At 40.4% G+C, this 27,084-nt stretch overlaps 1 protein-coding gene across 1 annotated transcript in view; it reads right to left on the reverse strand.

Moving 5' to 3' along the window:
* The window catches only part of TNIP3 (TNFAIP3 interacting protein 3), a gene marked incomplete at its 5' end in the record, with an annotated part of 50,621 nt that extends 36,965 nt beyond the window's left edge, over positions 1–13,656 (reverse strand). The window contains 3 exons of the mRNA XM_082315034.1: positions 3,539–3,671; positions 13,050–13,135; positions 13,537–13,656. Coding sequence (XP_082171160.1) covers positions 3,539–3,671; positions 13,050–13,135; positions 13,537–13,656 — 339 coding nt within the window. The remainder of the gene's footprint in view (positions 1–3,538; positions 3,672–13,049; positions 13,136–13,536) is intronic.
* Positions 13,657–27,084: the final 13,428 nt, after the last annotated feature.

The raw sequence follows: 27,084 nt of genomic DNA on the forward strand, positions 1-27,084 counted from the left end.
ACCAGAAGAAAAATCTGCCCTTTCCTGTCGAAACCTGGTCCACGTGCTTCACCCAGAGAAGTGTGCTAGAAAGGGATTTTCCCTTAAATAACTATGTCAGCCTCAACCTTTTGTGCTGTTCAGTTATGTACTCGCTCTGATAGAAAAATATGTGCAGATGCAAATGTGTGCCTTAATATGTGGGAACCAGATAAAATTAAAGCAAGATGTGGTTTCAGAGTAAGTAAAACACGGCACAGGCTTCTGTTTCAGGATTTGCTTTATCCACTGTTTTCCATCATCGCCCATGAGACTAACCATAAGAGCATGGCTACTCAAGTACCTAAGCATTTGCAGACTCAGGCCTGATGATGAAAATCCCAGTTTCATGGAACAATAATTGGATGATAATTTGTAACTGTAGCAAACAGGCTATTTTGAGTTTTACAACATAGTTGTTGCAAGTACAGATAGCCCTTAAATGAAATTTTTTTCTTTCTCACTTCAATACCCAAATCAGTTTAGGTGCTTGAAAGTTTATTGTTTTGTTGTTGTTTTGTTTTTGGTTTTTTACCAATTGATCCCGTAAAATATATTATCTCTGTCGGCTTTACTTTATGTTGACACACCACTAATTATTTTAGTTGCTGTTCTTCCCTTCCTATTTGATACTTTTTTCCACCCTCGCCTCCCCCAGAAAACATCCTTCTTGTGTGTAGAATCTTGATGAAGCCCTAAACATACTGAAAACACTCTGCCTGAGTACCTTTTAGTAATATTTGTATTTTGATGCATAATATTTAGTCTAGCTTATTCCAGTTGAATGTAATCAGCTTTATTCTTAAATTTGAAAAAGGAAGCTGCTTTTTTGTGGTAAGAAATATGTTTCTTTGAGTTCTTATATTAAAACAGCAAATTGCTTGACAGTTTTGGCCTTCAGTTTCACCCTCTGTGGAAGACAGAACAAGGAACCCTTTCCTTCCTGCGGCACATTTTGAGGACAGGCATTTTCGCAGACTATGGTCTCTGCAGGACTGGAGCTTGCAATCTTTGTTCACATCACTCCTGCTGCACATCGCAGCAATAAGTGATGTTACAGAAGACGGGGGAATAGATAAGTAGATCTGAATTAGAAATTATCAATTGTTCTGATCAGTGAAAGATTTCATTGTATGTTTCCCTTTTTTGGTCAATGTCCCTAGCAAAAGTAAACACATTTCATTAAACTGAGAGCTTAAATCAGTGTAAAATAATGATGCCATACTAATGTCTCACCTCTCATTTCAACTTAACACTTAAAAAAGCCCAGACAGTTTGCTCACCTAGACAAACTACATATAGGGACACAGGCACTCAAGTCCCTTATATTAGACCAATGAACCATATATGGGTGTCAGGGACCAGAGTACACCAACAGGCTCTAATTGCTGTGACCTGCCTGTAAGGATGTTTCTCTGTAATCTCCTTCCTCTTTTCCCTCTCCCAGAGCAGGGAACATAGCATCATGACAAGCTGCAATTAAAGTACTACGGATAAAGGAATCATAGGCTGAAGGATGTGCTGAGAATTAGTTCATTCTGTAGACCTACATTTTCTCTTTCTCAAATATTTGCCTTTAAAACCACAATAATATTATATATTTTAATGGAAAAAAAATCCTGGTGAAAAAGGGAATTTGTTTACAGACATTTCCACGTAACAGTCTCAAAAGCAATTTAAGCTCAGAGGGAAATGCCATTTTGCAGTGTGCAATTTATACTCTTCACTCCAGAAAAAAAGTTACAGAATAAAAATGACTTGCTGGCTCTGCCAAATAACTTCCTGATGAATGACCAACACTATAGGCAAGAGTACACTTTTGTTTCATTATTATCTTTTTCCTAATTCCTAAAGAATTTTCGCCTCATTTTAAGTCTAAATCAGCATTTCATTTCACAAACTGACATCTTCTGGTTTGTTGTTTTTGGTTTTGTTTTTTTTTTTTTTTTTTTTTTTTTTTAAATACTATTTTATAACCTTTGTAACTGAAAGTATACTAGGTTTGTTAAAAATATTACCTCATTTTTCAAAACACAGAATCTGATGTATGTACTCTAGCATCTTATACTGAAGTTGTTGGAGCTTATCATCACAACTGTCAAGCTGTCATGCACTTGAAGTCCAAGTCAATAACCAGCCAAGTGAAAAGCTGTTTGACTTAAAAGCATAGATAAAAAATACCCAGTATATTTCTAGTGTGGAAATATCATAAACCTTCCTCCTTTAACCTATGAAAACCACACATACACAAACACACACACACACACACAGCTGAAGCACTCCATGGAAACAGTTGAGGTGAGCATATCCTTTCTTTTTCCTCCCCACACCCCCCAAATCTTTTCCTACACCTCCTTCTGTTGGAGGGAGGCTAACATGGGGGACCAGGCATTTCCACAATTTGTGGCTTGCTATTCTGCCCTGTAATTTCATAACTCAATGCTACTCTGTTCTGCACTGACTTCCTTTTCACCGTGCTGATTCCTCCCCTGGGGCCGGGAATCCCCATTTCTCCTTGTGGCTTCTCTCTCACTGTTTCTAATCCCACTAGTCTAACCCTGGGGCATCTCGTTAGGCTCAGCTCAGCTTCATGCCCTGAGGTCATGAGTCATTTTGGAGATAGCGGTTTACATGCAAAAGGAGCTATGTGTAATTTCGGATTTCATAGAAGAGAGTCATCTCTCCTTTACCTCCTCATCAATTTCCTGCATCGCGCCTCGGGGCGCAGCCTTCAGAGGTTTCCTCCCCCCCCGCCCACCCCCTGTAGTGGAGTCACACACACAGGTAAGTGTGTCATCTCTTGCAGGTGGATGGCATTCATGGCTTAATCACTCCTCTCCTCCACACCTCTCACTCCTCCCTTTCCCACTTTGCAGAAAACAGGAATTTCCTTTTGCCCTCCTACTGCACGATAAAAAGCAGCTTGCTATTTCAGGGGAGAGGAGGGAAACCGAGAGGGAAACCTAGAACAAGTTTCTGTCATACTTGTTAACCGCTGCTTCACTGCAAGCAAAGACGACCATCTTAGCAGGTGGCTTACAATTTTCTGTTTGTAATACCACAGAAGCGTGGGTTTGAATCATCGTTTTTCTTCTTCTTTCTTCCTATTTATCTAAAAGCCTTTCTGACACTGCTGAAGATCTTTGGCCCCGACACCTCTGCTCATCCTCAATTAAATCAGAACTACCACACACAACAACCTAAAGAAATGTCAGTGCTCTTGGGATATACAGTTTTGTGGATGTGTGTCATCCAAAAGGCACAGCTGGCTATAGTGGGTGGCACTTTGGATAATCAGTGGGTTTAGCTGACCCTTTAAAGCACTATAGAACATATCTTCTCACTCAGTCTTCCTCATAACAGAAAGCAGCTGTATCAGAAAAAAAAAAAAAAATGTGTAGCAAGTTCATTGCATCATTTCAGAAATCAAAAAGTTTCATGCATAATCAAGTCACCCAGGGAACATCCCCTGAACGTTCTTTCCTGGCAGATAAACATTGCAAAAGCAGACTGCCCTTACCTTAAGGGAACACAAAGTTCTGTGAGGGTTCGGACTCTCTTGGGCAATGGGTTCGGGGTCCTCACACAACTGATTAACATTCTTCTCTATCAGGTTCCTTATTTCAACATCAAGCTCTTTACTTTCACACCTGCTTGGAAAGAAATAGCAATGTTAAACTTTACACCAAAACTTGAAGTGCAGAGAAGGTAACTTTGTCAGCTGTCTTCTGAATGTGACAACGCAGACAGCAGAGCTAGTCCTGCACTGAGCTCCTGCTACCTTCCTCCCTGCTATGCAATCAGAGGGCATTAGAGCAGTGTCACACAGGCAATCTCCAAGTGCTTTGTGGCAGAAATTAATTTAAAACATTTAAACAAGCAGTCTTTATGAATTTTACCTCCTTGTGTCTACAAAATCGAAGTCAACCCTTTTGGGAATTATATGAAGACTGTCATGTGCCCTCAACCCCACCCACCCAGAGTTTCAAGAATTTTATATTCAACTTCAACAAAAATGCAATCAAAATGGTTAAATTGGTTTTGAACTCCAAACTAGGTGTTCAGTTCACAAAAGCTTTTTGATGGCACATTTTGTTTTCTATAACACTTCGTAATGCATTTTCAAATCCTTTTTCCTGAAAGGTCCTTTTAAAAACATTCATATCTTATAAAAATTGCTCTGTTGTGAACACTAAAATGCTATATGTTTGGTGGGAAAATTCTTTTCTTTCAGCCTCTCTGCTAAGGACACACAGGACTTAGGTGCACTTAAGGGCTTGCTCCAAATTCACAGAACTAATTAGCAATTAGGGCTGATTCACTTGAGACACTGTAATGGGGGAATGTGACTTTCAGAGAATGGACTGAGGCATAATTAAAACAAACCCCAAAGAGCCCTAGACCCAACCCAAGTTTTCAAGAAATACTCATGTCTTTTGCAAGCTCAGACCTTCATTTCCTAATCAGCTTAAACCAACACTAAATAAAAGTAATGCACGACCAGAAAGCAAACTGCAAGGCTCAAAAGGATTACCAACCTGTTATAACAAGATTACTTCTTGATTTAGGCAGAAAATACTAAATTCTTCATTTGAACTACCAGAAAAACTGAAAGCAGTAAGAATTTATCAGTTATACTTATTGCAGTTTAGACAGGCAATCCACAGGGATCACACTGCAGGTTCTAAGGAAACTCTTGGAGGGCAATTGATAAAATTATCCAATAAACAAACCCATCTATCCTAATCACAAGAGTAAATAAGTCTGGCGAATTTCGTGCTGATAGCATAAAATGATTCATTTTATTGTCTGTATTTACAACACAGAGACTATAACAGAAATATATTTTCATTTAGCATGAATGCAAAAATCATTTGCAGAGGTACTACAATAAAATACCTACAGTAGCAAATAAGGACAAGTAAAACTCTAGGTTTTTTTTGTTTGGTTGGTTTTTTTTGACTTGCTGCCTAGTAGTTGGACAAGCTGGAATTTCATGGCAGTTTCAGAGCTGCCATGAAGCCAGCCTGCACCAAAAAAAAAAAAGTTTCATGGCAGAAACAAGATATTTGGATGTGTTTTGAGAGCTAGACCTATGGCATAGGGAAATAGGACTTTTACACAAGGACCCAAGGCCAGGGTTTTTTAGCGCTGGAAGGTCCTGAGGCACTAGAACACATCACATAATTTTTCTTCTCTGTAGAAAGATATTTCTTCGTGCTAAGCTTTTGCTTTTTTTTTAAACCAATATAGCAACTAGTGCGAGTTCAAAGAAACAGAGTACCCAACTGAAGAGAGTATTGTCTTTTGTTAGACTGCTTTAACTAGCCGTAAGTCCCTTTTAAAGCCATGACGATTAAGAGAAAGACCTTCTCGATGCAGATTTTCTGAGCCTCACGGCAGTGCAGCAAACTGCCGCTGCTCTGAATGCTCGTGGCAGTTTTCAAAGCCTCAGCTGTGTGTGGGTGGCAGGTGAGCCCCAGCAGCATGGGCGCCATGTGGCAGCTCGTGAAGAAAACTACAGAAGGAAAACAAGGAACCTTGCAAAAGAAATCCAGCCCTTCTCTGTCTTGCTAAATATTGCAAAATCCTGGATAGACCAGTGTGAGTGGCATTTTTTCTTTTTTAAGCAGTTCTGTGCTAAGGTTCCCAGGCAATAAATTCTCCAGCAGCAGCATGAACAAGCACTCTGCTTATAGCCTTCATTTTTAATCAGCTACATAGTGCAAACTTTGCAACATAAGTAGCAACACCCCTTTTCTCTCAAGTGCACTTCCCTGGAAAACAGCATCTTCAGCTCATTTGGACTCCCATGCCTAACCCAGCCTGAGATTGCTTTGTGTAACAGAATTGAATATGCACTGTGGAGAGCACTCGGTGCTTTTGAGGATGCTCAGGAGAGTCAAAAAGCCACAGCACAGAAGCAGTCACTCGTAATGCAGTTTTAGGAAAAGTACATGAAATTATATTTACATAGTAAGGGAGAAATTATCACTGCAGCCTCCTTAGAGCGCCTAGAAATGTGGCAAAAGGAAGGGAGAGGTTAAGTAAAGTGAGGTGAAACGTTACTGAGCAGTATTGAGGGATTTAAGACAGAGCTGCTAAAACCACAGGCCAATATTTTCAGACTTAGCTTTCAAAAGATCATTTTTTTATCTGTCCTTAGGCAACGAACCAAAGGTAGGCTAGTTGCTCTCCTCTTTCCTTGCTCCACACACGTCCTGTGTGAGATCAGTAGGGAAACCAGCTTACTGCTTAGCTGAGAGAAAAAACTCTGGCCCTACATGTGGCTTCTGGTAAAGAGTATTTTGCTCACTGCCCAGGGTTGCAGTCGCACATCCTGCTCCAGCTGCAGCAAAGTCAGCCAAAGAGTTTACCTCCTCTACGGTCCCAGCCACTTTCCACCTTCACTGCCTTTCTACTGCAAATTACCATCCTCAACTGCCAGCACAACCCACTCACCTGGCTTGGTCAAAGTAGTCAACGTTTCTTAAACTCTTTTAAGTCAAATAAAGCAGCCTAGACTAAAACAACCATTCAAAATAAAGGAGCGATGTCTAGGTGCAGTCCTGAGGACAGTGAAAGACAGGCAGCAATCTCTGGCAAGAGTGCAGCAGCAAGTATTTAGGCAGGCTGCACTCATCTCTGCTGCTGGTTCAGCCACAGCGAGGGGAGATGTGTGACCACAGCCTCCTGAGATCAGAGCGTGAATCAAGCTGGGAAATACCCCATAAAGATGGTGGGTTGGCTTTCAATACTTCTTTTCAGCCAGGAAGTGTTCATTCCTCTGCTCTGCTCCCCATAGTTTGTCTGATGCTGTGGCTGTAAATCATGTTCACCTCTGGCTGCTCCCACCCTGTCTCTCTGCATTCTCCTTTCCAGGCTTAGGAGTACCTGGGCAAGAGCAGGAACCGGCTGCGCCTGCATAAAAGAAAGGGAACTGCAAAAGACTCAAATCCCTACAAATTGATCGCTACTCTGTAATATCCATTTGTTTTGACATCATCACAAAAGTCAGAAAATTACTTCATTGACTGGATTTCTCAGTGCATTTGGTTTTCCCTCAGTTTTTAGGCTAAGGTCTTCTGACCAGAAACTATTACTCCATTTACCTGTATTTTAATATTAGCCACTTTGATAATTGGAAGGATATATTTATTGTGATGGAAAACGTTAATCATATCTGGGGTATAGATCCATTTTACAGTCTGGACTTTCAGAGCGCACAGATGATCTGAGTGCTTGAATATGTCTTCAAGATACTGGTGATTAGGAGCTACCCCAGAATAAGACAGTTCTTGATGATTACCTGAGCTTCCCCTGGTGAGCTCTAGAGGGCACACAGCATTTAGCTTCTGCAGAAAGCAATTTTTTCAAAACCACTTTTGGTTTTGTGAAGTTCACAGGTACGTTTCTGCACCATTAATACCCTTGCTGTTCTACACTGTTGCCAACATTTTCTAAAATTAGGTATTTCAGTTTTTAATAACTAAATTATGCAAATAGGCAATCTGTTAGAAAAAATCAGAAAAAAGAAATCCATTCAAATTTGGGAGATACAGTTTTTCATGTTTTGTAAAACCAATCATCAGAGAATATTAAAAGCATTTTCATGTGGTCATATGGGACAAAGTATATCCCTTCTATGTGCAAAAGCTTTCTAAACTATATGAAGAGACAAAAAATACATAACTCATCCTCCTTACATAGTATGCTATGATTAATGCAGAAGCCAATAAAAGATTAGAGTATCAACTCCTCTTTGTAAACTTTAAGTTAGTTGCTAAATTTCCTTTTTTTTGGGAAAATTAAGGCATTTCACATGGAAGCAGAACCTACAGATGTAATGAAGGGAGCTGGTCTCCCAGCATACATTTTAGCAGCTTGCAGGAAAAGGAGAGAGCCCAACCTTACTCATAATTTCCATGCCATATCTGAAAAGTTGTAGCCAATAACCTCTAGCCATGTCCTCCAAGAATAAGAAATTAGGTCTGTCCTCTTTGGTTTGCAAGTTGCCATATCCATGCAGGATTTCACTGCTAGAGACTAATGTGCACCACATTAAAGGTATTTTCATTTCTCCCACGCATTCTCCTAGCTGCCTTTAAAATGGTTTTCACTTTTTGCTCTATGGTACATCTTTGCATCATTTCAATTTCTAGGCTCTATCGGCTTTTTGTAATGAATTATGTATAAATGGTTGCATACTTTTTACAGCAATTCAGTTTTTTAGCCAGGAGTCAGAACAAAAATTGTGCCCAGCACATGCTTTTTGTGTGAATGGGACTGAAATTCCTACTCAATAAATAAATAATGCTAGTAAATAAACCATGCTGGTCTGTCTGCCCTCACAGGGTTAGGCAAAGAAGTGTTGGTTGTACACTCACAGGGAATTTTATTAAATTATGCATGTAACTGAGCCAGAGCAAAACCTGTATTTGGCCCAAAACGATCACTAAAGCCAGAATATGATGGCACCAAAAAGGAAGCATGAGGTGTGGACACTCCTTGCAGTCCATCTTTTCCTGGTCAAGGAGAAGCAGCAGAAGACGGAACGACTCCCACTAATATGCATTTTCATAATGGAGCGGCAACCAGTTCAGCTCCTGGTGCCCTGCTCCATGCTCTTTTGATGAGTCACATGCTTTGGGCTTGTAGCAGCATAGATTGATGGCCAAGAAATATATGTTTATCAAATAGCCAGGTACAAGCCCCATGCAGAGTCCCAGCTCTGCAGCTGGTACCATTTCTGAGCTCTTGGCTCTCCCTGGTTTTCACTGGACACTGGCATTATTACTCACTAATAGCAGTTACGTGGCAACAATGGACATACCTACAAAATGTCCCAAGGCATTTATTGCAAAATATTAACACCAAAGTCATGTAACTCTATTTGAAATAATAATTTCAAGGCTGGTGTGCTGGGATCATTCTCCTGTGATTGGTGAAAGCACAAATACACACCATAAACAATTGTGATAAAAGGTTTTAAGCCAGGATTTACAGCCAGACGCCAACGCCACGGAGTCATATTTTGACGGGAAATGAATTCCAGAGTCTTGGGGTTAAACACATGCTTCATCCCCTTGGGTGGGCATTTGGGACGTAGAATTCTTGCTTGGCTAAGCCTAAGGAGCAGATCCACAGAAAGAAATAAATTTCTGTATTTGAATTATGGACGATGAAGTGGTTCAGATAAATTAAAAAACGTGACAAATTTCAAACCGTTTCAGCTAATATTTCCCCTATTAATGATAATACCCTTCATTTCAGAAAGAGGCCTTTAGAATACAGGAGAGAATGAGACTTGGATTACAGAATATTTAATTTATACTAGAAATAGACTTAAAATAGGAATAAAATTAGACATGTAATTCTTAAAAATGAGAGTTTATCTGTAGAACTAGCCTATTCTTTTATGTTCCATAGGATTTTTACAGGATTTTCGCTCTTTCTTAATTCAGTTTTGTAGAGTTCTTAAGATTTTTGTCATGTAAATCCATTGAGATTTTAATATTAAAATCTTATCCAGTTAAGACCAAATAACAAAGAATTTCCAGTCCAACAAGCAACAGGAAGAACAAAATTTTGCCAAGAAAACAAAAAGACTTTTGTTACAGACAAAAATTTTTTGCAGCCTCATGAGCTCTCACAAGTTTAGTAGATTCTGAGCTGATAGAGAATAGTTACAATGTGGTGCAGCTCCCTAAGGATCAGTGGTGCTATTCCAGTACTCAACACCCAGCGAGCCGATCTCCGCTCAGAGTTTAGGCTTGGGAATTTGAGCCAGATCTCTTGAAATTGAGCTCCACTAGTTCTCTGTCCCACCTCACATGTACCACCATAAAAAACAGTTTATTGGGCATTAAGTGCACTGTGCTGGTACAAACACAAAAAGAACACCTGCCTTTGACGATTATGAGGATATACTTAAAAAGAAAGTTGAAATAAAAAAGCAACCCATTATTTCAAATTATTTCCAACTTAATTTTTTAACTCAAGTTTCACAAAAAAAAAAAAAAGAATCACCCAACATTTCAAAAGCATAGCTGGAAAGCCAGCCACCAGCAGCAGCTGAGATCCACCTAGCTGAACTGCATTGTCTTTGGAGTGAGATGTCCCAGACGTTGCAAAAAAAGTGCTGGCACTGTCACTTGGGAGGTTAAGTGTGAGATTAGCAATAATCTCACTCCAGTCCCAAGAAGAAAGCTCCATAAGGCAAGGTGTATGATAAGGGTTAAAACATGTACGTACTGCAACTATAGCAGAGAAACCACTTAAACTTTCGCTCAAATCTGATGTAGCCAAAACATCTGCCTATCACCCCATAAACGTCCCTACACTTCTGTTCCCTTTACGACAAAGGAATGGAGCTTTTAAGGCACATTTAATAGCCAGCAGCTGTTTGGCTGTCAAATGCCACATCTGGAGAAGCTGTGTGCGTTAACGTGAACAGAAACAATTATTCTTTAATAGTTTTACTTAATTTTAAGAATTACACAAATCACAACAACAAAAGAGGTGCATGTTCTTAATGGAAACACATCTGGTTTCTCTGAAAATAAGCCAAAAAAAAAAAAAGGCCCCAGTGATTAATTGAAGCTGCACCTAGAACCTGTCCCATCTCAGTGAAGAGAGAAGTAAAGCTACTGATATACAGGCACTTACTGTCTCCCAGACTTTGACTATTCCCCTCAACAAATATGCAACATGCAAGAAGACGACAACTAGCTGGTTTGCATTAAATGGCATGTTACTTATCACACGGTGCTGCTCCCCTCCGTGGCTGGAGGTTCCTGTCCTTCGGGACTGGGTTTCAATGCTGCCGCCTCACTTCTGTACCCTATACAGCCTGCACGTCAGGAAAATAACATCATCCCCCTTTCACTTGGATCTTCTGCTTCATTATACTACCAAGACTGTAATTGAATTTCTTCCTGATGGACAGCATTGGGGCTGAGTTCAAACCTCAGGGAAGCCAATTAAATTATTTTCACCAACTTTCTCAGGCTTTAAATGAGCCATGAGCATCTTACAGATGACTGTCTCTCTGAAGAAGCAGTAAATGGAGCACTGTCACCCAGACTCATCACCCAGGACTCATGTAGCTGCATGTGGATCACTAGTGGAAAGGGAATTGAAGTTTTGCCATGAAAATCAATCAAACAGAAAGCTCGGCCAAGCACAGCCACCAAGGAGTGTGTGCTTTCTGAGCAAATGAATTCCCCCACTGAAATGCGCACATGCAGAAAGCTGGTGGGAGATGGCAGGAAAGTGTTGAAAGAACTGAAAACTAAGAGTTAAACAACAAGAAGGAAGACAAATCGAGATGTTTTCAAGTGCTTGCTCTTTCTCTATGAAGACCAATAGCTAGAAAAGCTTGCACCCCTTTTAGGACACTCTCCTAGACACAGCCTTTTTGAAATGGTTCCCCTCCCACGGCCCTTTCTGGACTGGCTGCTTGCCCCACAGCTACAGCTTAACTGGCTGCTCACTCCACAGATACAGCCTGAGCACCACAAGTCTATTCAGATCTTACACGTACTCATTTCTGTGGAAAGCTGTGATTCTGATGCAATTACATGGTTGTCATTTTTAGCTGGTACTTTACACCACTATTCTTTCTTTACCCAAATCAGGCATCACCACGAACAGAACAAGACCTACGCACAGCCCATTTTGCCTCCTAGTTCAGCCTTGGCCAGGATTTGGATGCATCACCAACACCTTACTGACCTGGGCTCACAGCTGGGCTGCCCCCTTGGAGGAAGACAAGTCTGTGATTCATTTGGGTCAGTGTCTCCCACACAGACCTGAGATATTTTCAGCGATCTGCTAACAGCGCAAGTAGAATAAACAGATGAACACCATTTGGAAATGCAGCCAGGAAATTTAACATACAGTAGCTGACGGAGGACAACCAGCTCTGTTAAGTCAAGCCAACTTCTTGCCTGTGGTAGCTGTTAGGCAGCCAAGCTGAAAGGCAGAGGAAGCTCGCTGCACGGCTGTCTGCGTCACTGGTCCAGGGCTTGAACTGTCAGCGACTGGCATACCAGGGATACCATTGCCAGACAGGAACCTGGTGCCTCCCTCCCTTCACAGAGACAGGCTGGAGTCAAACTGCACAGGCAGCAGCTCACAATGTCTTGAAAAAATGGGAAATCCCAGTCCACAAGGGATTTCAAATCCAGTTATTTCACAATAAACTAACCTGAGAAAAAAATGCTTCTCACAGAAAGAAAGAAGGGTAGGGTATTATTTCTTAAACTTCCCCGAACAATCTACAGTTATCTTAAAACAATTTTTCTTTTTATCTCTCTCTCAAATCCATGCACTATACTTAATACTTTTTAAAGCTACCTTTTAATCACTCAGCTACCTCGATTTTTTTTTTTGGCCAGAAATTATCTTGATGAATACAGCAGTATTCACTGAAGTACTCAGCATTATTAATTTTCTTAAAGCTCCTTATTACTCACTGACAGTCTTAGAAAGGCATTGCCAACATCACAGCCTCATTAGAGGCTGTAGCCATAATGTGATCTCTTTATCTGTAATCCTACAGTACAACCTCTTTTACTGCCATTAGCAGTAGAACTAATATTAGTTCGTGAAGAAGCAGGTGCCCAAAGAGGTTGTGAAATCTCCCTACTTGGAGATATTTGAAACTCACGTAGACAGGCCCCGAGTAACCTGACCCAGCTAGCCCTGCTTTGAGCAGGAGGTCAGTCCAGATGACCTCCAGAGGGTCCCTTCCAACCTACACTATTCTCTATGATTTTGCTCTTCTCAGTACAGAAAATTTCCATCTTTCACTTATTTAAACAGAACTGATACAGATCTCCACAGGACTGATTAAAGCAGGAAAAAAAAAAAAAAAAAAAAAGTATTGACCTGGGTCTCTGGAAGATAAATTGATTGACATATGCAGGAAACACTCAACTATACATTTCCAATAACGTTATGTAAATTACTTTTTAAAAAATAAAAATAAAAGAAGTTTCTCCATGTAAAATTAAGATAGTTAATACCTTTCCATCTCAACACACTGATGGGGGCACAATTCTAGACAATCCTCTGCATCTTTATTCTTCCTTTTGAGCTGCTCACAGTGAATCTGTTAGAAACAGGGAGGAAAAAAAGCAGACTTTAAGAGGAAAGAAAAAGATTAACTATCAAGAAAGAAAAATTAAGTACACGATTACAATGAGAAGAGATAACCATGTCTTGCCTGCATTTCTGTTTTCCTCTTCATATACCATAAACAGCTGACAAGCAAGCCAGGAATCTACTTCCTCCTTCCCAGCATCATCCTCTCTTAAGTCCACCACTCTGTCAAGGACAGTGTTGCAAGGGTAGGAGCAATAACAGTTTCTGGCTGTGGTGGCAAGAATCTACCCAAGGAGCAGAGCTGTCAGCACTTGCAGGAACATTGGAAGTGTTGCAAGAAGGGCTTTTATTATTCATCATAAAAGAATCAACTACCTTAAATACTCTAGGGTTCAAGCATGTCCTCACATTGACCCGAAAATTCATATGCTTCATGGAAGTTTCCAGTAAAACTACTGCTCCAAATTTAAGAGAATTTGAGTAATGAGTCTGATCTAGATCACTTGGAGAGAAGAGAAAAGGAGCCATGTGTGAGTTATTGTGCACGAGTGCAGTGGTCAAGAACTATACAAGCTCCTAACAAGCTTCCCTCTGGTCAGAGACAGCTACTGTCCAGCACCGCATTTCCAAAGAGAAAGTAGAGAAGAAAAAAAGCACCCCTCCCAGAGAAAAGGACACGCATCAGGGTAACAGTAAGCAGTCCACATTTAGATATTCCCTTTTGGATGAAAACTCCAAACAGGGAAAAAAGCCATCTTTTTTTATTTTATGACGTACCACCACCTCTCCATCACAAGTGAGAGAACAGATGGTACAAAGAATGAGCCAACACCACCGCATCCAGAGGAGTCATTCTGCTCCTGTGCTGCAGGCTGGTAACAGCCCTGGGTATGTTTCTTCAGGCTATGTGGGACATCTCTAGTTCATCAGATAAGGAGCCCAGAAGTCTTATTCTTCTCTTTAGATCAAAATGACAAACAATAGCATTATGGTAGTTGCTGGAATTAGAAAACCGGCAGGTTCCTAACACCTATCGTAAGGACAGCAATATGACCACTGAAATAAAGTGAGGAGCCATCAAGAGCGAAACCTGCTATTTATAAGCAAATAAGTTTTCAATTACAAGTCACTCACTCTATTGGTAACATCAACTTAATGTGAAACCACAGCTGAACATTTTATAGAAACCATGCTGCTTCATCTATGTCCAGAGCAGAAATTTAAAAAGAAAGGTTGCCAGGAGAAGATCTGAGGTGTTTGGTACCCCTCCCCCCTCTTAATTCCCATTCCTGCAGGCATTTCACACATTTAAAATGCATCTGGTAATCACTAATTACAAGGATCCTATTAAGAAAAAATGTCAATTCAGTTTCACATGAAACTTGATTCCAGCTTGTCTGAGTTTTATGACTGTCTGTTTAATCATAACAAAAACATGTTGAAGTATGGAAAGCTGTATTAGTTTGATTTCAATGGGAGCTGCAGACACTGGGTACTAATGAGAATTAAGCCTTATTTCAGAGTGCCTAAACTTGGCCTTTAGGTGTCTCACTTAAAAACATAAAATTTGAAAAATATTGACCTAGAATGAACACTCCCTACCACCACTGAAACAACAAAAAATAAAACAAAATGACTAAATGAAATCTGACCATACTCATCTAAATTAAAAAAAACCACAAACAAACAAAAAAAACCACCACAAAATTCAGACTGCTACTCCATTTCTAATTTATCCCACTGGGCTTAGACCTTTCAGCAGTCTCGGATGCATTTGCCAAGTTACATACAGTATCGCAGCCCGTGTGCTGAAACACAGGCCATGTTAAAGGGACACAGGTTAGATGTTACTGAAAAGTAACCTATGTTGGTCAAATTCATGCAAGAAGCAAAGAAAGTTCTGAAAAACTGAAAAGAAAAAAAAGCAGTGAAGAACATAGAAAAAGGCATTTATTTATTAGACATGTCACTTCCTGGTTCTGCAGTGACAGGATAGTGAGCCAGATTCGGGGGCCCACAGGGAAGGGGTGCTGCACGCTCCCTGCTGGGGAGCACCCTGGGATGGTATACTGAGTGCTCTGGGTTTTCCGTGGCCCTGCTCTGCCAAGCCGGGGAAGCACATGGAAAGGAGCTGCTAAAGCCAACAATTCCCAAATCACTGCATGGCCCTGCTGCACACCCAGCCAGCATAAACAAGCAGTTCTCCAGAAGTCCTACTGCTAACATCTGCTGGGGTGGGGGGGTCCCCTCCCCTGTGGCTTGACAAGGTCCGTTGTACGTATCTCCTGACTCTTAGTCATATGCAGATTTTGCAGCGCGTCCCTCAGTGCTGGGCACCTTGATTTAATGCATATCTATACAAGCCAGCCCAGCTATCAGAAGCCATTTCATTATCGTAGCATGGGAGTACATCCACCCTCCTCTACCCAGTCTGAGATATGAGAAAAAGTAGAAAAAAGTTATCTGCAGTGATAGCTGGCATGATCCACCCAGCTGAGCATGGTCAGGCTAGTGTCAGCTAAGCAGCATTGCCACCTGCTTTGATTTGCCTCCACTGTTTCCCAAACTATTGAAGCGCAAGGGACTGTTGATACAGAGTAACGGCTTTGCCTTTCATTTCTCATGGGTTTTTTGGTAAAGCGTGTCAGTTCTGAAAGGCTTCTTTAAATTTTTTTTTTAAATCAATTTTTATTCTTCACAACAAAAAATTTACTGCAATGAGTCTGACCTGTGTTGGCAGCACAGGTTATGCTAAACCTAAATGTGATGAAACTGAACAAGAGAGATGCAACTAGGTTATTGTACCACATGCAAGTGTTCGTAATTAAAACAACCATAAGTTTTTACCACTATAATATGCTATTTAATGCTGTAGGCTTTCATTAGATTAGACAAATTGAAGCCGAGATGGATAAAATTCAGCTACTTCAAAGAATTAAGGCTCTGTAGAAAATAGGGGGTTATAATGGTCATGCAAAGGATTGCTCAGAATTACATAAATTTTCTGCTTTCTGTCAAGGCTTTTAAGAACAGGAACACCCTGAAGTAAAACAGGATCAGTTTTCCTCACAGATTTATGGGCTTTCACAATAATTGAAAATGTTTGGTAAAAAGCATGCAAAATTTCCTTTGTGCTTGCCCACCAAATTTATCAGTGCTCCAAGCCCTAAGTACTTCCTAGATATACCCAAATAGGCAAAAAAAAAAAGCACTTTTTGGATGGGGTATTAATTTGCATTAAAAACAAATAAGTTTTTCATGAGAAAAAAAATACATCGTTCGAGAATGACAAGACTCACTAATTCTAATAAAATCTTAATTATAAAAACGATCACAGCCAGACAGGCAGTCATCATGTTGGAGTTTCAAAATGTTATCCAAAATGCGTTTCACAACCATCTGTATTGTAAATGTTAAATCCTGTGCTGCTTTTGGCCCATTCTGTTTCTTTCTCCAAGTCTAGTTCTAGCTTAAGAGCATCCTATTTTCCCAAACCTTTGCTCATTTTCCCCAAAGTCACTCTGTAATTCACTTGTTCTTCACTTGTACCAAAGCAATATTTTGTGGGAACACAATGTAAAATGAATGTCAGAAATGAGCCAGCCTAAAAGAGGCAGAGAAAGGAAAGATTTTTGTTTTCTTTTGTTTCTCCTGCCTAGATCAGCTCAATGATTCAATTTTACAGACCACTACCATAAAAAGACATATCGTCACAGAGGAGGGAGCAGAAAACAGACAGCATGCCAAATAAATGGAAGTACATACCAGCAAATTATACATAAGGAATAAACCCATTAGCAAGTTACCCTTTCAATGATACCCATTTTTGTATTGCGCAAGATCCAGGGCCTTTCACAGCCAGGCCGAGTAAACTTACCTCATTTAAGTATTGCCCATATTGCAAAATAGCTCCAAAACAGAGTGGAACATATATAATCATAAATGCTGTTGATAAACAAGCCAGTAGGCTATACATTATCTGTGTGTGGCTGTTGCGTAGGAGGAGTGGGAGGGAGAAATGGACTATTACTGTAAATGTGATCAACATGGAAGAACAACTGAAGAAATAAAAAAGCATTTGATGAAAGAGATCCTAAGCAACACTCACTGCAACTGATCTGAAACAGGACTAAAGCCTTCAACATTTTTTTGCTCTGAAGAAGCCAAATGTAATATTTCTGTGATTTCCTCCTACCTAGATATTCCCAGGTTTGGTACTCATAATAGCACGAGTGTGCAGTGCAGCCAGCCTTGAACCAGCCATTGCCTTACACATCTTTCTGCTTTTGCATCCAACGCTCTTCACTGAAAATGCAGCTTCAGTCATGTAAATGCAGCACAAGAAAAGCCACAGACAAACACAGCAGGATCTGCCAGTCCTCTCCTCCCCCCTTGTTTCCTGATAAAGTGCTGAAACTTCAATATTAGACAGTTTCTAACCAAAATTTAAAATATGAAGTTTGATTTTTGCCAAAAATAAAAAATAGTTAGGTTCCTCAGTTCTGTCTTGCCTGATTTGCTTCAGATAAAATGAAACTGGTACCTGTCCTGCGTGATGCAGGAAGATTTAATGCCAAATACTTAAAACTGATCTCACCATTAAGTACAATTCTCCTTGGTCAGGGTAAGAGTAGATTCAGAATAACAATCACTCCGAGGAACTTAATTCACAGATGCCCTCCTACGAAGCTGTGATATCCACAACTTGATAAGCAGTCTATTTACGTTTCTTGAGATCATCTCAAACTACTGAGCAACTGAAGCAAATTAAAACCCAAAACAACAGAAACCCCTTGAAGTGGACCAGACTGAGGAATGAGCCAATTAAAGGCTGAACACACAATTTCTACCCAAAACTGAACACCAGGCTTTCAGCATGGAGCAGATGGGACTCCAGAGAGGCTCTGCACTGTGGGGTTTTTGGCTCCGGTCCAGGAAGGAAAATGTGCAGCGTAATCTCTGCATTTGCTTTGTCGTACTGGATGTAGCAGGGTGACTTCGCAGAGATAGACAGTGCCTGCTGTATAGTTCTTCGGTCCCACAAGTGCTGGTTCTCCACCACTGGGTGTGTGAAAATGCTTCCGTTGACACACACAAACTAGTTTAAATGGTGGGTACAAAACACTGTTTTAAACTACATGGCCTTGTTAAAAATCAACATATCACTTTTTTCTTAAGTTAAAACAGAGAGAAAACCAATTTTCAGGCATATTTCTCTCTTTGGAAATCGGTCCATTTAACAATTTCTAAACATCTTTGGATTGAAGATCTCGAGAACTACATCTAAAAGTGAGAAAATTATTCCCCAATGAGTATAAATCCCTTCTTCAAGTAGAAATCAGTGGCACAAATGTTACCAAAAAGCAACCACAGTCATACCCACGGCTGGGGTGACACAGACTTCTGCATTTGAGCTTACCATGTCAGTCACTCCACACGGGCATCTACACAGATGAGTTTAAAGCATACAAGCTAATTTGAAAGGCTATAAGTTCAGTGCCAAAAATATCATGACTGCAATTCCAACATGCAAAAGAGTCGTGTAAGAAGTGACCAGAGGAAGTCATAAATATCATCAAGCCATCAAAGCCACACACAGCATACCTCAAAACACCCTCAGTACTTCTCTGGATTCTGGTAGTCACCCTCTCTCTCCCATCATCAGAGGCCATTAAAAAAAAAAAAAAAAATGAAAATACTAACCTCTAGTTATTATAAGGTTATGAGTTCAGGAGTTGGGAGGATTTAAGCTTTTCTATTTTGGGGGAGGTTTACAACATGTTAAGAAGTTGCTAGAAGATGTATGATGACAACCGAAGATGTCACCTAAAGAAAATCCCAACATTTTTCCGTGTTTTGAAACAAATGTTAACTTTCAAGTTATTTGAGCCCCTCCGATATTTAAATGCAGCCTGTCACTGATTTTCAGATACTGCACACAGACTCCTCATTTTTAATACTTTTAGAAGAGATCTTTTCTTCACTGGAAAATGTTAGGTTCAACTGAAGTTAATCAGCGTACACAGGTCTGGGGACAAAGTCAATGATACTTTGGACATACCTATTGTATGCAATTTCTGTGAAAGCAAACTGTTGTTAATAGAATAAAAATTAGTTCAAAAAAAGTATAAAATATGTTGATAAAATAAAACCCTCAACAATAAATATCTTTGTTTAAAATTCATTTATCAAGCAATCACACATCTGTCAAATACACAGAAATCTGCCAAGTATACAGATCTTCAGAAAAACGTTTGCAAACTAGGTGTATTTCATGGAATAGCACTGTATGAGCCATTCCAATGGTATTTTTTCATTATCTGTACCCAACTTTAATTAGCACGACAAATTATTTGGAGGTGGGCAAGATAAGAAGGAAATACTTAAGTATTTCTTAAATGTCATCTTTAAACTATGCAGTAAAAAAATGGCTCTTTATTATTATTCACTGCCAAAGTACAGACAGGAAACTTTCCAAGATATAAAATACAGGAGTGAGAAGGAAAAATGCTGCAGGATAAAAGCGAGATTAATAACAATGATATTCATTGATAGTGCCCAAGATGGTTTTTCTGAACAATTTTTAATGGAGATCTCACTACAGTGAAACTGCGATGTTGTGATAGGAAAGAGAAGCAATGGAACTTTCTTGTGCCATCCAAGCCAAGAGAGAAAAGATTTAGGATCTATCAACTCCAATGACTTTGGAATAGAGTCTCTGCAGTATAAAGAGGTAGCACAGTAACAGAAAGGAGATCGCTCCAAGGCTGGAAGAAAAGAATTCAAGATATAAGCAGACCTACCTACAACAAGTTGTGCAACTGCAAGAATAGAAGTTTAACTGAGAAGTGAGAAGATAAGAAGGATCTGATTTAGATGAGGAATACAGCTCTATTTAAATTTCATGCTCTCCAGCCAAGCTTCAAAATCCCAGAACAAAAAAAAGAAAAAGAAGAGTCCATAGAAAGGTAGGAACAATCTAACAAGTCAGTTGCAAAGAAACCTTAGCATTGCTTGGCTGGCAGGAACACCAGTCCTAAGCAACTCCAAAATGCGTGTAGCTTTCCATACATTCTAGTATGCCCACACTTCTGGAAACGCGGTACCACTGCTGCTAGAAATTAGGACTCTGCCGGCAGCATATCTTGGTGTACTAAGGATCCAGAAGCAAGTCAAGGGAAGATGACCCTTTAAGAAGCTCCCATTCTCCAGGCTTCTAAATGGTTTGCTGTGTGAATTTTGTAATCCTCACAGGTGTACTGGCAACTTTTGCTTCATTTTGAGAGGGGGGAGGTAGAGCAGTCTGGAGTTCCTACAGCTGCCCTAGCACAATGGGTATGTGTGCCCTCTGGCAGCAAATGCCACTGGTTCTGAAAACAAGGGTTACTTCTCACTACGATGGATAGAAGTACTACAGCTTTACATTTTTATCAAAGAAATAATTAAAACAAGGAGGGGAACAAGCACACGCATGTTTGTTTTCTTCTCCCTCTACACAAACCTCATCTAGTCCTCATAGCTCACCTCATTTATACTTACTAATCCAAAACAGACCACTTGAAATTTATCATACTGTGACTCCAAGTATTCCTTACTCACGGCTGGAATGCATCAAAACTTTTTCCAAGACACAGCGTTAATGCCAATTTACAGCAACAAGGCAAGCAAAATACCACCTAGCCCAGAGTCCTAGCCCACCCTCAAATGCTATATGGATTGTAGAAAACAATTTGTAGCAGATGTGGATGAAGGGCCCATCTCCTAATGACAGATTCCTAAAGGAATCCTGTGCCTGCTCCAGTCAGAGTCAGTAGTACAGCAGACATCCCAAACTCTACAGACCAGGTAAAACTTCCAAAGGTCCCAGCAGAAGCGTTATCTGAGGAAGAAATGTGGGTCAAACTCAGTACAGGTGCACTGAATCTTTGTATCACTAGATTTACCCCAAAATAACTGTTTGACATAGCCTTAATGCTCTATATGGCCATAAACCTTCGCTATTCCTGTACCTTTCATTGTCCAGCTTTGTACACGAAAAGAAAGTAAAAGAACTCCGCTATAGCAATTCTATATAAAAATTATAAAGAAATTAAAAAGTAATTTAAATAAAAAACTTCTTTTACAATATCAGGTTTTGGATTTGAGGTCTCTTTGGTACATGACAAGGGAAAAGAGGCACATGACTTCATTCTGAGGCTAGGTAGAGACCCACTGATACAAGCTTCAAATTAATGCAGAGGTTACTCACCATATTTAGGGAAGGTGCTCCTCTCTGTGCTGCTAGATTAGGATGTACTAGTCTCAATAAAGGTCCTCTGAATCAAATGAGAACTAAGTGGTTTGGAGGCTAATATATATATAGATCGATCTCTCTCAAGGTTTAACCTACACCCCAGGCTTAGGGAAACCCCTTTCTTAAAGTCATTCTAACGTTGAGAGCATATTCATATCTCTCAAACAAACACAGCCCACACAGATCTACTTGAAAGCACTGCTTGTAAGAGACCACAGAGGATTCCCTCTCGTTCTTCAGATTACCATGGAACAGTGACACAATGGTACGCCCACGCACCAGCAAAAGCTGCTCTGTGGGAAAAGCGGCGGTCTAGCACGGTGGAAAAGTTGCATCAACTCAAAAGGTATAGAACACAAATATTAATCTAGAAGTAGAATAATTTACTGTAAGGGGCAGATAGGTCAGGGACCCATTTCTAGGAATGCATTTTAGTTAGAAGTTATTCTAAACGTTTCCCTACAGAATCAGCGCTCAGTTCAACCGGCTACAGTCTCCTCATCAGAAGTGACATTCAGCTCTGCCCCCAACGAGAAACACTACGTTGTCGTATCTGATTTCCTCTCTGAGGAAGAAGGCGTAGAGAGGTAGAGACTGCAGAAACGTCTTCCCTTCTACCCGGACAAGAAGTGATGCAGCATTTTCAGGAGTATACTATTCATTTCAGGCTATAGTCCACTGCACACAGGAGTTGATTAATCAAGTTTCACAGATGATAAAAATTAACATTGCCACGATGTTAGCTAGAAGTGAAAGATTCATGATAGGTATGTTCAGAAAAACGTTCATCTTTAAGCCTGATTCTTGTATTGGTTTCGGTTTTGATGACAACAATTTTTGCAGTTTTGCACCAAGGAGTAGAAACCATTCTGACATTTTTAGGAGACTCCTGTTGTCTTCTGGGTTGGAAATACTAGTGATCTAACTGCCCTGAGAGCATTTTCATCCTCCTAGCAGAAATACCACAGCTGCTCAGTAGAGCAGGGTGGATGTTTTTCCATCAAACCATTTACACTTGCAATCACCATTTGCAAATTCGTGTTCAATTCACTGCAGTTTTGTTGAAACAAAACTATTCTGGAGGCATTTGCAATTACAGCAGAAGAAACAATAGGCCAGGGTCAGGATGTGGAAGACCAAGGTTCAACTCTTTCGCCTGCCTTTCCCTGAAGGGAGTTTAACTGTGTTTGTACCTCCTGGATAAATGTTTTAACTGCTGGAGTTGCAGGGTGATTTCTCCAGTCTTTTGCAATAATAGTCTTCCACTACATATGAAATATTTACTGTTACTTTGTTGGAGAAAATGTTAATGACTTTAGTTTGATGGTTCAGACATCTACCAAGAGAATTCAGATTTATTGTCTGCCTGGTTAAAATAATAAATAAATAAATAAATAAATAAATAAAACCCCAAAAACAACGGCACCAACACTTCCACTTCTCAGAACAGCATCCTATTCACTCAGCTCCACATCAGTCACTTTTTCTTACTCTGATCTCTAGTTTAGTTTCACATAAGCATTTATAAAAAGCAGAACAGCCTCCACAGGGGACGTTTGAAAGCAACCCACCAGCAAAAGCTCAGTAGCAAACTGCTAAAGCACGTATCTCAGGAGGCAAGTGGCATGTACTCAAATCCTTCCAAGCAGCAAAAGAAATCAAAGCCAAGAGATACACCTCTGAGGGGAAATGCTTTTTCCACTGGATGACTGAGTAACAAGGGAATAGCATTACTTCTTCCTCAGCAATGCACTCACACAGAGTACAGTGAATTTAGCCTTATACATTTTTGGCTTTCACGGCACTCAAACACAGCTTTTGACTTTGGACTGACCAACATGCTTAATTTCTATGGGACTAGAAACAGTTCAGGGGGTTGTTGTTGTCATTTTGTCATCATCTGTCAGCTCAGCAACAATGATGGGGCTAAATTAAAACTTCCCATGTGTGCTGTTCCTGGGTTTAATACCCGTCACCTGTTCAACTGCACCACTGTGGTTTCTGCCAGGGAGGCCAGGAATGATCAGATTTCTCCTCACCCAGGACCAGGCAAAGCCAGGACTGTTAAGCCTTTAAGGTCAGGTGCCTTCTTAGCTAAAAGGCTGCATGCCATCCCATGAGTTAAGAGAAGTGACCAAAGATGCCAATTTATTCTGGGAAGCATTCCCTGAATAAAACGCAAAATGCTTACAAACATTTTAACTGGAGTCTTTCTGAGCCACACACGTTTACTCTGATGCTGGGTTACTTCTAGCTCCTCTCAACAGCCATGCCCGACGCATGCACAGGGAGGGATGCGCTGTTCTCTCCGCTGCAGCAACAGCTGCCTTCTGCAGATACTAACAGGGAACAGCATCCTTGCTGCTTCCAGAGAAGAGGAGATGAAAACGTGGGCTCTTCCTCTCCTGTTAACACCAGCTTAACAGCCACCTTGACTCAAACAATTATACTGTTTCATTTTTAACTCCTGTAAATGTTAGTGATGTGAAAGTAATGACATTTTCATCACAGCAAAGCAGGCACAACAAAATGTTTTGTGGAGGCAGAGAAAAGTAGTCTATGGAAAAATTGAAGGGGGAACCCTTTCTCTTAACCTCCAGTGGAAAATTGTGGGGGTACAGCAGAAAGCACATATGCATCTTTTTACCTGACCTCCCCACTCCCCCCATTCAGAAGAGGAAAACCCCTTTGGCTACACCATATATAACTGAAGAATAAAAATTTCATTGCTTCTTATGCATACCCAAGCCACTTATCTAGAGAAAGTCCGGATTGGATGGCTGCCATTCAAATTATTTTATTGTCCACTGAAGAACTGTTTGTTTAGGGGCTTTCCATAGGGGAAAAATAAGGAAATGAGTTAGAGAAAATTTAATATAATGCAAAGACAGCAGCTTAAAGTACTGGATCCTAGGTGACTTGTAAAGGGCTTAACTGCCATGTAAGTATTACTCAGAAGAGAAAAGGCCACTACAAGGAAGAAAGAAGACTGGAAAAATATCAATTTTGAAAGTGCTCGAAACAGTTTGGGACTCCAGTATTCTGGAGAGGAAGGTGAAGACAGATTTGCTGTCCAGGAAGTTTCTGAGATTTAGTTTTAAGTTTGTACTTTGATACCACACTTAGGGCATTAGGAATTCATTCTGCTGAAACAAGGCAGCCTGTTGTTCTAGACACGAGCTTTATTCACTGGCTGTCTACAGCCGTCCTCCTCTCTTTTTTGGTGCAAGAATGAGAACTGCTCCCACGCACTTATATTTTTGTCAAGCTAAAATACTCTCTTCTGCTTCACTCAGGAATAGATTGGCTGCTATCCTCTTTTTTATTTATATATTTCTTAAACAGGTTCACATGCCCCAGATCAAGAAGTAGCAATATGAGACAGTCAACCCCAGCTGTCATGCTTTTGAGGTAAACTAAAGAGTTAAAGGTGAGGGTACCTCTTGTCCACATTTCATACAGAACTGAAACACATTTTTGTGCTCACAGAAGTTACTTTCCCAGGGAAGAAGATACTGCTACCCAGTTCTACCCTAAATTTTAGTGAAACGCTTTGATTTTAATTTGGACTCAAACAGTTTTTGCCTGAGATGTACCAGAAGTCAAGGCACTTCCCACCCATTTTGTTCCTGCTCCCTGTGTGGCTTACTGCTTAGCCACGAATGAAAGACCACCCACAACAAATTCTCCCTTCCTTACAGAAAAATTGGAAATGCCACAGCTCCTTTATGAGGTCTCAGACGGTGATTCCATCAATTCTTTATTATTACTCAAATATATTCTTATGCTATTTCACTGGATTTTCTTGAAGATGTTTATGAAGTTGATACGATAGCAAGTATGAAAACAGGCTTTACAGCAGGCCAGCAGCAGGTTCCAGCAGAACATCACTTTCATCACATTTGTCAATTCCACAAACTTTAAGCACACAGCTTAGTGTCAAGGAAGTTTGACTAGAAACCTTGTTTCTGGCCAACAAGGCCACCTTGTTCTCCAGCTGGTTGCCCACCCATTGATTTCTACCACCACTTTTTTTTACTGAAATATTGCAGTGTTTAAATTCTGGTCCAAACTGGAATTAAATCTAATTTTAGGCAATGTCTGAATCCTCCATGAAAGGGATTTCTCTTTCTGCATAAGCTTCAGAAAGATTTCTTTCCTGTCCATACATAGTTTAACCTGCTTGCCAATTAACAAGAGAGAAAAGTCAACCATGAAGTTATACTAAGTTTCCTACTCTATATGTCAGTGAAATTTTAAAGCAACATCTAGTGGTTTGACAGAAACGTGACCTTTACCTCATGGAGACAGCGTTTTTTTGGATGAGGCAAAGCATTTTCACCCAGATTCAGTGACTGCCAAAAACTGCAAGGTGCAGACACTTTTCTGCCTTTGCCATTTCTTGGCTGAGCTACAACAAGACCAGGCACAGAGCCTGGAGGACTTACATACCTTATACTACTACAAAACAGTACAGAGAATTTTCTCAACAAGATGATCTACCACAAAACTAAGTTCCTGGTCTCTGATTTTCTTCTCAGCAGCAAGGGAGTGCAGTGAGTTACTACGTTCACCTGGAACAGCAGATACCTCCACAGAAAGGGCCAAGGACAGACTGCAAGACGTTCAAAGCTAAGTTCAAGATCATGGAAAGAATGAAAGATTATCACAAACCCCAACGCTGCCCACCCTAAGTGTAAGGCTCGCACTCTTGACGCTAACATGTCTTTCTAAGATAGACTGTACAAAAATGTGTGTTTCAAAATATGTTAAAGAACTTTACAAAAACTAGCCACTCCCTTCACTATGTTTGCTTGTCCCTCTGTATACAGCTCTGTGGAATTCAAGCACAGCAGATGTTTTGGTCACATTAACTAAAGCACCACTGGAAGTTGATTATCACGGTAAGGAAACACTAGAATGATACTGCATAAGGTAATACACAATAATATAAAACAGAATTGTACAGTAAGCTTAGCCTGCCTTTGTCAGCTACCACCGCTATTATAGGTTGTAAATTGTCAACTGAGTACAGGAGCTACAAGAGTCTGGGTTAAAAATGAAAGGAAAAAGGAAGTAAGGCCTGATGTACCCAGTGTGAGCTAGTGTTTGCCATCAGCACAGGTGGCTGAATAGAGGAAGATGCCTTCGCCTGGGTTTGCAGCTGACCAAGGGCAAACAGGGGAAGTGAAGGCATCTCGTAGGAGGTATACTGGGTGTTGGTGGACAGCACTTTGGATGAGAGGAAGGTGGTGAGGGGTGACACGTCTATTACATTTCAGATGAGAATTGTACTCTTTCTCAGCTTCTCTGGAGGATCTGATGACCTTTTCCACAACTACTAATATTCATCATAACACTGAAGCAGAAGTTCCCCCCCTGCCCCATTAAGCATATGAATCTAATTTTCCCTTTTTGTGAAATCAAGAATAGTACCTGCTTACAACTTTGCTATATGGTTGTGCAAGACATACAAGTGTGTGGTAAAGCTAATAACCACATTAGAGAGAGAGCTCTCTCGTTGTTAGAAGCCAGATCCAAGTATTTCTAATGCAGCTCTCCATCACGTAAGCACGCGGAGACACACACACACACACACACAAAATCTATAAAGGCAAACATTCCTATCGTCCTAGAAGAAAACTGCCTTAGAGCTGTTTCCT

Source organism: Platalea leucorodia (genome assembly GCF_965183815.1).
Source record: "Platalea leucorodia genome assembly, chromosome: 6".
Lineage (NCBI taxonomy): Eukaryota > Metazoa > Chordata > Aves > Pelecaniformes > Threskiornithidae > Platalea > Platalea leucorodia.